Source organism: Drosophila obscura, unplaced genomic scaffold (genome assembly GCF_018151105.1).
Source record: "Drosophila obscura isolate BZ-5 IFL unplaced genomic scaffold, ASM1815110v1 contig_4, whole genome shotgun sequence".
NCBI classification, from domain to species: domain Eukaryota; kingdom Metazoa; phylum Arthropoda; class Insecta; order Diptera; family Drosophilidae; genus Drosophila; species Drosophila obscura.
The window spans coordinates 7,273,319-7,286,929 of NW_024542828.1; the positions used below are offsets into that span (position 1 = coordinate 7,273,319).

Sequence of the window (13,611 nt, forward strand, 5' to 3'; positions counted from 1 at the left end):
TTTTTTATACATTGCAGTCATTGCTTCTGCCAACACTAATGTACCCTTCGTACGCCCTACCTTAAACAAAATTTTTTTTGGCGCTTCGTCGCGTCAACAAATTACTACGCACATACATATGTACATATGTATGTACGTGAGAGAGGCCTTTGTTGGAGTTACATATGCACATACATATATTTGTATTTTGATTGCATACTGGGGATAATAATAGTCGTTATATCTGGCTTTTTAGCGTATAACGATTTGTATATATTTGCTTTGTGTTTATTTAATGACTTTCCATGCCAAACAAAGTTACTAATCTACCTTTAATTTGCCTTAAACGCCACACCGCGTCACGTGTACACTAAAAATAGTCAAACAGAAGGAACATTTCCTAGCAGTGCGATAGAGAGAGGGCGATAGAGTGTGAGAGAGCATAATGCCGGCCGGCATAATAGCATAATGTTTGCGCGCTCTCCTCTTCCATTCCCACTCGACCATGTTCAGCAGAGACAACAACAAAACGTATTTGAAAAGCTTCAACATTCGAAAAACTAGTAGAACAAGCTCTTAAGTGATATTAATTAAAACACTCAAGCGTTCGTTCGAACAGAGTGGAGCCAAAAGTTAAACAGCAATTGAAAAAGTTGCCGAATAATTAATGTTATTCGTGAGAGAGCAGAGCGGAGCGGAATGGAATAAGCAAAACAAACAAACGGGACAACGTGAAGCTTTTACAGCTTGTATGTACATATGCATGTGGGACAGAGAGAGAGAGAGAGGAGCTACAAAGCTACACAACAGAAGAGCGAAGCTTTTTTTGTAGCAGATCTGGCAGTGCTGTGATTTTATTTAAGAGCGTCGATCCACAAGCAAAGCACGAGAGAAAACGTTAATTTGAAGAGCTTCGGTTTTGGAGTGTTAAAAAAATAATAGGTGAACGATAATGTGGGCAAACATAACACACAGAAGAATACAATACAATTCTAGTGAAATCCATACAGTACCTATTTGAGCTTAAAATCCGTAGCTTGGTGCCCCGCATTGAGCAGCAGAGTCTCGGGAGTTGTCGGCGCTCCTAGTCGCAGCCACTCCCGTGGCAGGCCCGCATCCTGTCGAGCGGACTGCATCGCCTGCTGCAGGGCAAATATCACACTCACAGCCAGGCAACAGGGCGGCTCTCCAGTGGCCTTGGAACCCATAAAACCAGCCCCATTTGGTTTGGGATTGTGCACCAGCTCAACGCGGAAATCAATGGGAATATCCTTGGCCCCCAGTGGGTGGTAGTTCCAGGTGCGATTGGTCAGCAGCCGGCCATTGTCGCCCTCGTAGATGAGCAGTTCGCTGAGCCAGTAGCCCAGGCCCATGACAAAGGCGCCCTCCACCTGCCCGACATCGATATTGGGGCTGAGACTCTCGCCAGCATCCTCGAGAATATCGACGCGGCGTATCACAATGTTGCCAGTAAGCACATCCATCTCCACTTCGGTTAGGGCCAGTCCCAGCACATGATAGTTCTGCATATCGCCCGTCTTGTAGTGATCGGAGGCAATCAGATTGATGAGAGCGGCATTGGCGGCCTCAACGGTCTCCACCCAGCTGGCCTTGCTCTTCCGCACGGGCTTCAGCCGGCCGTTGAGGGTCTCGCAGATCTTGCGCACGGCATAGCAGACACTCTCACTGCCAATAGCATAGCCCGTCACCATGGAGTTGGCTCCATTGATGGTGTCAGAGGACTCCACTTTGATGTAGCTCAAATCTATGCCCAAGGTATAGGCAGCCACTTGGGCGATCTTTGTGTTCATGCCTGAAAAGAGATCAGGATGAGATCAAGAGAACAGAGAGAGTTCCATAACTCACCTTGGCCCATTTCAATGCCGCCGTGGGTGACCACAACAGTTCCATCCACATGGTAGATGGCCACCGTGGCCGGGAACTGTCCAATGTAGATGACGGGAAAGTTCATTACGGCAAGGCCGAGACCTCGTTTGGTCCAGCGATTATTGGCATTGTGCATATCGATCTCCTTTCTCCTGGCAAAGTACTCCCGCGACTTGAGGAACTCTGGCAGCAGGGCAGCCATCTTCGTCTTGCCACTGATGTTGGCCAGGCGCACGTCTGCCGGATCGCGCTGCAGCTCAAAGGCCACATGCTCAATGATGTTCTCCATCATGGCCAGGCCCTCAACGGAGCCTGGGGCACGACACCAAGTGGAGCTGGGGGCATCTGTGAGCACCTCATGGCCACTGAGCTTAAAGTTTTTGTCCGTGAACTCGTAGCAATTGCCCGCCGTATAGGTGGAGTGCCCCTCCACGGGACTCTCGTTGGTATTCCAGCCAGCATCCTCGTAGAAGTCATTCGATAGGCCCACGATTTTGCCACTGGCCTTCACGTGGCACTCATATTCAGAGCGACAGGCCCAGCGCTTGCCATTGCAGTCCATCATCGACTCCAGAGACTGCACAAAGCGCACAGGACGATTCAGCTTATGGGCAGCCAGAGAGGCGGCGCAGGCCACCTGGTTGCCGCGGGAGATTTTCGAGCCATAGCCACCGCCCAAACGACGCACCTGTCAGGAGGATTAGTTATCGATGAGCTTAGGAATTGAAAGGAATAAAATAAAAGCTCACCTGTAGCTGCACATCCTTGGCCTTCAGCTGCAGCATGTGTGCGATGACAGCCTGCGTGTGGTCCATCCACTGCGTAGCCGAGAAGACCTTCAGGCCGTCCTCAAAGGGAATGACCACCGTCGTTTGTGGCTCCATGGTGAAGTGATACTGCAGGCCCATGTCGAAGATGCCCCTTACCTCCATATCAGGCTTATCGGAGAATGTGACGTCTTTCAGCTTCGATTTGGCCACTGCAATGATGCGCGAAGGATCCGGAGTGGCAGAGGCCAAGACATCCTTCAGAGTAGCCAGCAATTTGAAGTCGCAGCTGGCATGACTGTAGCTGATCTTCACCAGCTTTGCTGCCCGCTGTGCCTGATCGGCAGTGAGGGCCACGACCACTCCCGCAGGTTGTTCCGAGTGCCGCACCACGCCGGAGCAGAAGATCTCCTCCGCCTGGTAGCCAAAGCTGGGCTCGCAGAAGGTGTTTGTTCCCGGTATATCCTTGGCACTGTAGAAGGCAATCACCCCAGGCTGCTGCAGCGCCTCTTTGGCATCAATGGCATCGATGGTGGCTCCCACCTTGGTCGCGCCCACGAAGGCGCAGTACACGGTGTTGGACGCGGTCAGCACATCGTTCATGTAGGTCGCTTCCCCCGAGCACTGGATCATGCCCTCCACCTTCTGCACGGCCTGTGTTACGGGATAGTTCTGCTTCTGGGTCTCGTACACCTGCACACCCGACGATAATGGACGCTCAAGGATCTGACCGCCGCTCTTGAAGCTATCCGCGACCTCCGCGTTCGGGGCATGCTTCAGCAGAAACTTGTAGAGCAATCCGCAAGCCAATTTGGAGCGGTAGGCGGGACTGGCGTCGGGCAGCACCTCGTCCGGATTGAACTGGCTGGGAAGCGTGTCGAAGGTCTGCTCTATGAGTCCACTCTCGTAGGGACTGTGGCCCACCATCAGCTGCTCGATGGCAGTGGCGTGCACGAAGTCGGGTCGAATGCCGCCAAAGCAAATCCTGGCACTCTTCACCTTCGCACCGCTGTCCAACTCGAGCAGAAAAGCAGCATTGACATAGGCGTGGGCATTCTGGGCACGGGGCATGATCTGCGCAGCAGGAAAGGACTTTTAAGAGAAGCGAAAAGGGAACCCTGGAGCACAATCACCTTGTAGGAGTCGTATATAAACTTATCCTTGGGATAGGCGGGCAGGAGGAACGCCTTGATGACCAGTTTCCTGTTCGAATCACTCAAGTAATCCCCCAGGGAGAGGGTCTGCTCTTCGGTGGCGCTCTTCATGGCCAGAACCTTGGCATCCAAAGCCTCAAGGGAGAGAAAGACATCCGAGGGGAACTCGGGATGTTGTTTCTTGATCGAAATGTTTCCAGCCAAAGTTCCCGACTGCAAGAAAGAGCAATTATTCCTCTGACCAGTGTCCCTGGGAACTGACTCCACACTCACATTCCGCACGGGGACATTCGCAATGAGGTCCAAGTGGTTCCACAGCACCTCCAGATACTCGAAGCCCGGCTGCTTGGACGTCGTGCGAAGGATGTCCATGGTCTGGGTCAGACTGAGGTTCGCTCCCAGCTTCAGCTGCTGCCCCTCAGTGCTGTGCCCATGCAGCTCCTCCACCCCAGCCACATCAACGAAGTGCTTTATGTCCGTCGATCGCCTGTAGACACCGTGCGCCGTGTTGCCAGCCACCAGCATGAATTGGTCTGCCTCTCCGATCTTGTCCAGCGCCTCGAACAGCTCCGTCAGGGTCTTGGGCCAGTGCCACTGGCTGCCGTCCTCGTAGAGCAAAGTGGAACGGTGGCAGCTGCCGCTGCAGGGCTCCCCCGTCCTGGGACAGTTGCGCGCCTCCAGGTTCAGATCCTCGATGTCCGCACACTCCGCGGGCACCGCGATGTCGCTGTCCACCGCAAAGGACTTCATGGCATCCAGAATGGGGCGGTAGCCGGTGCAGCGGCAGATGTTGCCTCCGAAGGAGTTCTCCACTTGGGCCATGCTCACCTGGCCCTGGTGCTGCTCCAGCAGCCCGTACATGTTCATCACGAATCCCGGGGAGCAGTAGCCGCACTGGGTTCCATTCATCTTGGCCAGACGCTTCTGTATCGGATGGTAGCCGCTGCGCAGACTCCCCAAACCCTCGCATGTAACGATCTCCAGCTGGGCGCAGGTATTCAGTAGTTTGAGGCACTGCAAAGCGATGGGAGATCTTTGTGAGAACTGGAATGATTCCGTTGATCTTTGAGCCAACCGAATTGATGGCTCTGGGTCCGTTGGCATCGCGCACAACGCACACACAGGCTCCACAGCCGCCCTCCAGGCACATGAACTTCGTGGCCGTCAGCTGGGCATGCTCCCGTATGAAGGTGTTCAGAGTGATGTCCGGTGGGAGATTGCTGAGATTCACTGTGGCAAATGGAGGGGAATTTCTTGTGACTAGAGTTGTAGTTAGTTGCAAGGAAAAAAGGATCCCACAGCTGATGTGTATCCTTTACCCACCCGTATAGGGTTCTCCATTGATCGTAAATGTGGTGGACATTTCACTTTTGGTTGTGTTAACTTTCTGCGGAATTTATTTACGTATTTTTGCAGCTGCTGGGACACTCGCCGATGGTCAACTGATGGTCCCTCTGGACGCTCCACCCGGCTTTATTTGTTCTGCAAATCAGTTGGCAGTTACAATATTTGCCAGAATCGTTTATGAAATTACAAATAATTTTTGTTGCGGTTATAAATTACAGTTTTTGCGCTTTGTTGATTCCCATGCAACAGATTTATTTGCTGTTACTTGTTGCCTTTTGTTGTGCGGCAATTTCCATTCAATGCATATAATGGCGATTATTTATTTATTGTTTGTTTTGTAAGTAATATTCATATTCATTTAAGAGTTAAGTTATTCCATTAGCTATCAATTTGTGAGTAATTTAGTTATGTTTTATGGCGGATCTGCACTACTTAGAGGAGTTTCATTTTATTTTGGGAATTATTTCGTTTAACGTTAACAAGCCAGAATATTTTTTGTTCATTATTAACCCTCTCGTATCGCGTGTATCTTGACGCGGCTTAATTAATTAAATACATGTTCCCCTTCTTCGTCGTTGTTTCTTTTCGTTTTATTAACTCGCGAGAGGGCAAAACTGTCAACTCATTGGGAAATCATTTGTCAAAATATAAATCGATGTTTCCTTTCGAGAAATGAAAACGAAAAATCTTACATAATCATGGCCACAAAACATGCAGAAAGAACAACAAAGAGAACCGTTCCGCCTCTTGCAGCTTATCGATATTCAAGAATCGTTTTCCAAAACCACACACACACACACACACATAACAAATAAAATACGCGTAATAATCATAATCAAACGACAACAAAAAAAAGGGGAAAAAAATGGAAAAAAAAAAAAAAATGGAAGAAAAAAACAAGAGTAAAAGAACTTTTTGAACAAGTAAAATTAAAATATGAATAACGCAATCTTTTCTCACATGGCTAGGCATTTTGGTATCGTCGGAGGCAACCCGCTGTCAAACAGGTAAGCAGCCAGCCAGAGGCCAGCCAGAGTCCAGGGTCTGAGTTCTGACCCAACCGCTCCTTGTTGCTACGTTCGGGGGAGTGTCCATTGTTGGCTGGTTTCTTGGTTTTTTTTTTTATGTATTTTTTTGGAGCTGTCATGCATAATAAAATTCCAATATATTTGACCGTACGTACGCCTTCGCCTTCGCCCTGTCTTGTCTTCGTTTCGTTTCGTTTCTTCTTCTCGATTGCGGATCCTTATCAAACACGAAAAGTGACGTGAGCCTCTCCATATCCATATCCCCCCCCACTCAAACTTCGAACCCGACCCGAAAAGATGATGCACACACAGAGACAGACAGACAGACACAGGGACAGTACCCCCACACCCCACACCCACAGGTAAGTGTTGGGTTTTATTGGCCAACGGCCATTTGATGCTCACAACTACAGCACGGATGAGATGACACTGACCCACTGACAAGTCAGAGCCAAGCCCAGGTTCTGGTTGAGGTCCCAGGCCAAAAGCAAAGGTGAGACGACACCTCACTCAATTGGCAACATCTTGGCTGAACCCATAAATATGCGATGCGATGCCTTTGGGAGCTAAAAGATTACCTCAAGTTTATAGCTAAAACTTTTCGGCTGCAGATAGTGCAGGAAAAAAATTGACTAGAAGAGAATCAAAATTTTCCACTTCTTTTATTTCGAAAATGCAAACAAATGTTCATTGTATTCACATCTTTCAGATCCAGGATCACATTATCCATCACTCACCCTTACCCTTCCCCGTGGCATTGGATGTTACTGTTACCCCCTCTCAGAGAAATAAATGGATAACTACTCGATGGTGACACTGTTAACCCTTTGTCACTTCCATTGACAGTTCAATAATGCGTCATTTGGTGTGTGTGTGGGGGTTGGGGGAGCTGGGACTCTGATGCGAAGAGGGTACACTGCTGTCACATCAAAACTGGACAGAAGGAAGACTTGAAACTGCCAGCAGGTACTAAGAATCTGCTTTCAGATAGGGCAAAGATGAGCTTAGACGTGAAAAAAGATTATTTGGAAGCTTAGTTGGGCTTATGAATGTAAATCTAAAAACGTTTAAAATGCTTAATGAATGGATAATGAATTAGCAAAATAAAAGACTAAATCTGTTCCGATTTAGAACTTCTGATTGCCAAGGAATATATTCTCTATGATTTAAGACTGTGTTCAGCTCTTTAGTTCGTTGATCTTTGCCAGTTTACATTGATAAATCGAGGTGTTTTTATATCTAAAACAAAACTAAAATATCTTTATTAAGCGTAAGAGTATCCGCTCTTCTCTATGTCCTTATGCAGTTGTTTCTCCCCACACCCTTGTGCTTTTTGTGCGGTCGGTTCTTAGCCATCATGCTGGCATTCATTGGCTTGTTGGCTTCCCAGACTCAGTCCGCAACAGTCCACTCCTCTTTCAGAGAAGTCTCAGTCTCTTGTCGCCTGTCGGATGTCACATTAAATTCGCATTATTTGCTTGAAATAATTTCTGCGTTTATCGTTTTGGGGGACAACTGCTTCCACTGCTTCCACTACTGCTTCCACGTCTTCCACTGCTTCCACTGCTTCGCTTCGTCTTCTTCCTATCCTCTGCTGTTGTTGCTGTTGTTGCTGTTGCATGCTGCAACCGGAGGGATAAGCAGACACCAGACGACGCATTTTAATGACTTTTGGCGGATTCGTTGGCAGCTTCCCCCCTTCCAAGAGACAAATGGCTGTGCTTATGGAGCTGAAATGCCATTTAATTGATTCATCAGCGCTTCATTATTGATTAGCAACGATTGCGGTATTGGTTTTGGGTTACTGCGGCCAAGTTCGGGAACCGACCCCCCACCAAGGTGCAGCCGTTGAGGGTTGGGCTTGCCTCGGGTCTGCAGACTGCACCTGCCACTGCCGCGGCCGCGGCCGCCCTCTGTGGCAGCAAACTGTCGTCAAACTCATTTGCGGCAGACTATTTAACATTTCTATTTTTTACGAGTTCAACGAAAAATCTATAAAAACTCTTTAAATGGAACGCAACCGCCGGCCCCCCGGCGCTGTCATTTTATTTGCGACAAATAAACAAATAACAAATTTCTATATATATTTAAGTGAAATGAGCTTTCCCATTCGACACAAAAGCAGACAGAACAGACCAGACCAGACCCGACCAGACAGGGAACCGAGCGGAAACCTAATTGAAAGAAGCCACGCAAATTGAGTTAACCAAGCGGAAAACCAGGCCATTAAATTCCATCTGTGGGAGTGGAACGGAACCCACTCGGGTCACAACATGGACATGGACTTGAACATTGGAAACTTCATGTTGGACATGGAAGTGGGAACTGAACGCCGCTGCCTCGACTCGACTCGACACCGACTCTGCCTGCGATTCGATTCATTTCGTTTCATTTCAATCCCATTTCGATTTATGGCATTTGGCAATTGTGTGGCAATTTAATAGCAATTTTCTGCCCCGAACCCGAACAAAAAAATTCAACGAAACTTTTTGATGAAATGCAATTGGAAAATTGTCACGGCTTGACGACCAAACAGCCAACCGAACGACCAAAAACCAAACAGAGCGAACTCCTCCTCCTTCAATCATGCCAACGGACTGTCCGAACATTGGTAACAATGGCAACGACAGCCCATACGACCCATACGACGAGTAGGAGTAACAATCACTTGTCATGTGCCCTGACAAACTATTTCGATCAGAAATCGAAAGTTGAACTGACATTCGACAACTGGTGGGGCGGCAATCAGCGACATTCGAGGCAATTGACAGACTGACAGAATTTCCAGTTTATGCGGCAAGGAAGAGAGATGGTATGTGTCTACTTATATCCAATCCAATCTGATTAATTATGGACTGTTGCTTGGCAAAGTGAAGGACTGGAGGACTGGAGGATTGCAGGATTGGATTGGTGTATCAGGTTTTGATAAGCTTTATCTACCAGTTGCTGCCTTGTTTTCGGCTCTCTTTTTTTGGATTTGATGAATGTATTTCCTTCCACTTATCCCACACAAAAATATCTCTCTGGTTTTTTATGCCTAACTTGGCAAAGCGCCTACCTAGCAGATGCATTCAAAGATAACTTAGCCGACGACAAACAGCAAAACATTCAGATACAAAGATAACATAAAAAAAATACAAGTGAGAAAGACAGAGGGAGGGGTGCACTGAAGCGGCGCAGGCGACGAAGAGCAAATGCTCTAAGAAAAACCAAAAGAAATATACCAATATATGCAGTCAAATTTAGTAAATTAATATTCAATCTTTGCCTCCTTTTATGGTTCATAATCTCAATGCGAGTTGCCCTTTTTGGTGAGTGTATCTTGAAATTGGCCAAGAAGCGCAGCACATAATAAAAAGTAGGCGCGATAAATTATTAAGTGACTGTGACGTGGATGACTCCCTGCCCCAAAAGCTTCTGCCTGCCGTCTGTCCTGCCCCACCGTTTGCCAGCTTTCGAGTCATCCTCCTGTGGCGTGGATTTTGTCACCCAAACGAGGCGTGCGGCGGCACACACTAGACGGTGTTGTCTCTGCTCTTATCTGCCCGGATGACGGGCGTTATTTTGCTTTCATTTATTTGTATTTTACTTTTTCGCCTCCTCCGTTTAACTGTGGGAGCCAACAACTTAATTTCTGATTTATTTTGTATACCCTCGAAAAGGCTTTCGCAAGTGTTCAAGGGGCCCATATCATGGCAACCACTTTGACTGCCTTAAAGTTAAATTCTCTGCCTATAAACCAAATAATTCTTATGATCTTTCAAGTCTTGGATATATTTGTAACTCAGTGCCAGGGTACCTGCCTGTCGTGGCACTCCCTTAAAGCCTTTTTTTTTTTTGTATTTTCAGGGAATAGTTGCAAAGATTTATGCAGCCTGCGGCGTTTTCTTAATTTATAAAATGAGAAAAAAATTAACTTGCGTTGATAATAAATCAATTTCCTGCCTACACATTAAATTATACAGTTAATAATAAGCCAGCATTTGGCTGGAGCCCACGTTGGACGCGGGCTCTGGACGGGATCTGGGGTCTGGCCTCTGCGTCTGTCCTGTCTCCGTCCAGCCTCGAAAACTGGTACCCGATCTTCTGGCTCCTCTCCACTGCTCTGCTCTGCTGGCTGCAGCTCTGTGTCTTTGGGGCCTGCTCTTTATCTCACAAATCCATTTGCATCTCATCAAGTTTTGGCTTAACACTCAACTCGATTCGTTCGATTCGGTGCGCTGCGCTGCAGTGCGGTGCGGTGCGGTGAGGTTCGTTTCGGTTTTCTGGGTATATTGCGTGCCTTTGCCAATTTGTTGGCAGATTGAACAAATTTCCTGCCAACGGGCCACGCAATTTGTTCACATATGCTTAGGAGGATCATCATCATCGAGTCTGGGGATCTCGTCGTCTAAGTAATACTCGTATGTGCATTTGAAATGGAAACCTGTTGCAGAATTTCCACCACAACAACATTGTTAACAACATCGTTTCCAGATCGCTGGCTGGGGATAAGTTTGCCAGTGAACATCTTTCCGCCATCTAATTGCTGCTGGCAACAGCAGGAATGTTTATATAGTATAAATTAATCCCGTAAAAAATGTTATGACATTCCATCTTTAAGGAGGCCTGCCTCAGGCCTCAGGCCTTCTCCCTGCCCCTTTTGGGGTGGCCCCCATGCCCGCGTCTTAGCCGCTTAATGCACACTGGCTCGTCCTTTTTTAATTAAAAACTTGCAGACTGCTTAATTTTGTTTGCCCAAATCCCGGGACAACAATGAAACTTTTTTTGTTTTGTTTTTTCTGTTGCCAACTGCCTAAGTGGCAGACGCGGACGACTCTGCTGCAAATCCTTTCGAGTGGGCCTCGAGTGAGAGCTTTTCAATTTGAGCAAGGTACGTGGCCAGCAATAGAATGGGGGTTGGGCAGGAGAGGGGAGGGGTTTTTTTCTACACTTTCAACGTTTCAGCAAGCGTTTCCCCTGGACGTTTCCGAAACTACTTACGATGCCTTGAACTTCATTTCCTGGCCTTTCTGGTACCTTTCTGGCCTTTGGCCATTAATCATTGGCCGCCTCAAAGAAAAAGGGGCAAAGCAAGCGCAAAAAATAAAATAAAAATAAAGCAAAGCAAAAGAAAGAAGGGAAAATAAAAAGGTAGAGTTGGAATTTGTTTTGGTTGATATGAAAAAGCCAAAGGCGAGCGAGCAACAAGTTTTGAGTTTATTTTCATCTTTGCAGACGAAAATAATACAGCGCCCGCCTTCGGCTGCTTTATTATTAACCAAGGTAAATAGCAAAAGGGCTAACACACACAGAAAAAGGTAACCAGCAAGGACACCCTCGATCCGCTTGAGTGTCCTTCTCGTCGCTGTGGATATTAATGAGTTTTGGCGTTAAAATTAATTGCATTCTGGAACTTTGAGGAAGATTTCCATTTCAATGCTGGCTCCAAGTGGTGCCTCTTGTTCCTGTGCCTGTGCCAGTCCTGTCGAGGCTTATCAAAAATAAGAGCAAAGCACAAAGCCCTGACCAAAAGGACGATAGTTTACACGCAGCAGCAGCAGCAAGGGTTGTTCCCTCTTTTGGGCGCTGACGCAGCAGGCGGTCGGGTCGGTCGGTCTTTCAAATATTTAACGAAAAATGAAATGAAATGCGACAGTCTCCACACTGTGAATATTCTTGCTCCTTTTCCGAATGGCGGCGGATGATGGCAAACCTTTGTTAAGCCCTCAAAGGACATTTCCAGGGGGTTTGAGCTTTGGTCTAATGAGCTGCTTGGTAAATGACTTTGCTTTTAAACAGGGCGGCAGGCAGGACCAGCAGCAGTCAAAGAGCTGGCAGACAAAGTTATGACAGTCAGAGAATGTTTTGAAAATATATTAAAATTACTTCAGCTTTGTAGTTTGTTTATAGAAAATTGAAGGCAGAAATGGGGCATGGAAAAGTATGAGAATTTTCATTTTTTTTTAAATGAAGATCTCAGCGAATGACTCAAAATATTCCTACGCCCTAACGTAAGATCACAGTGGAATTTCAACGCTTCAACTGTCTGTAATAAACTGGTGAAATTTCCCCAAAAAATGTCTGAACACTTTTGGCAAAGTACTCTGCTCGGGCATATCCATTCCCCAGCCATGGCGCTCATGTGCGCCGCCGTCGCATCCTTGTTTATCATTTATGTTATATGCCAAACTTAATGAAAGGGCCCAGCCCCAAACGTGTAAAGTGCTTTTGGTGTCTGCTCGATGGATGCCCACAGGCATTATAATGAAATGGGCCCCATGTTAGGGCTAACAAATATGAAAATTCTCGTCGTCCCCCTCCCACCATTTGGCTATAGGAAAAACCTCATCAGGCGGGGCGGCTCAACGAAATGGGGAAAAAGGACTCTTTGTCTCTGGCACTCAGTCGCTCCTCTTCCTCTCTGGTCATCAGCATAATTTAAATGCTTTTTAATTTCGGGACAGCTAAAGTGCAACAACAGCAACATTTGACAGCACAGCAGCACAGCGTGGTGACCCTGCTTACCACCCCCTATCCACCCCATAGTTAGAGCAGAATGAGCGGGGCTTTCCCCACTAGGCCGTGGCTTTTTAAGTGGACTTTTGTGGCTGCTGTCCGCGTTTCTCATTACAAAAGCTGAATCAATATTAAATTTATTTTAACAAGTAACGGGAGTTGGTGTCCGCCCAGCAATGGGGGGTGGGTATGGGCCGAGATGGAGTTTTGTTTGCTGCGGTTGTTTGTACCATAATTTCCCCGAAATGTGGGCGCTCGCACCAGGCCTCAATAAACAATTGTTTGGCTGCTGGTGTTGTCTGTCTGTCTGCCGGTCTGCCAGTCTGCCGGTCTGCCGGTCTGCCAGTCTGCCAGTCTGCCGGTGTGTGCTTAACGATTATTAGCCAAAGCCCGTGGGAAATGCAAAGACAATAGAAGTGGTAGCTCGAGTTTTGGTGCCAGTGAAGGAACTAGTTCGAACTGTACCCGCTTCCGGAACTCGTGACAGTCGCAGTGTTCCTCATACAGCAGTGTTGGTTATCTCAAGCAGTGTTGCTTATCTCAAGCAGTGTGGCTCATCTCGAGCAGTGTTGCACATGCCTAAAAGTGTTGGAAAGCGACAACCAAGTGCCGTATTGGATTTAGAGAGTCACGAATTCGTTGAAAATTTGTTTTCTTTTAGCAACTTCAAATTCCAAATATTAAAAATTAAATATTTTAGTTAAAAAAAAAATTGCTCATATCTTGCATAAAATTATTTACTTTTACCAATGAAACATTTTAGCTGCTCGAATGAACTAGCTTTTACAGTAATTTACACAAATCTGGCCATCAGGTAAATGGACCTGGACGTGGACCTGGAACCGGCAGCACCCATACCCATATCCAGCCCAAAATCACTCGAACCCTCGGCGGACACTCCACCTCAAACCGACCCACCAATGCTTAGCCGTAATGCCTGCATATAAATTG

General features: G+C 47.2%; 1 protein-coding gene across 1 annotated transcript; it reads right to left on the reverse strand.

Moving 5' to 3' along the window:
* Positions 1–977: 977 nt before the first annotated feature.
* On the reverse strand, positions 978–5,165 carry LOC111067143 (xanthine dehydrogenase-like). The gene is made up of 7 exons (XM_022356196.2): positions 5,111–5,165; positions 4,863–5,017; positions 4,061–4,801; positions 3,767–4,000; positions 2,616–3,707; positions 1,846–2,554; positions 978–1,792 (listed from the first exon to the last, which is right to left on the reverse strand). Exons 1-7 carry the CDS (start codon positions 5,148–5,150, stop codon positions 993–995), a joined length of 3,771 nt encoding a protein of 1,256 aa, XP_022211888.2. The 5' UTR covers positions 5,151–5,165; the 3' UTR covers positions 978–992.
* Positions 5,166–13,611: the final 8,446 nt, after the last annotated feature.

Bases quoted from the DNA above. Each gene is read 5' to 3' on its own strand.
- LOC111067143 (XM_022356196.2), bottom strand. From the start codon at position 5,150: ATGTCCACCACATTTACGATCAATGGAGAACCCTATACGG. The intron at 4,802-4,862 runs GTTGGCTCAAAG...ATCGCTTTGCAG, and splicing joins GACCCAGAGCCATCAATTCG to TGCCTCAAACTACTGAATAC. The intron at 3,708-3,766 runs GTGATTGTGCTC...CCTGCTGCGCAG, and splicing joins TTATATACGACTCCTACAAG to ATCATGCCCCGTGCCCAGAA.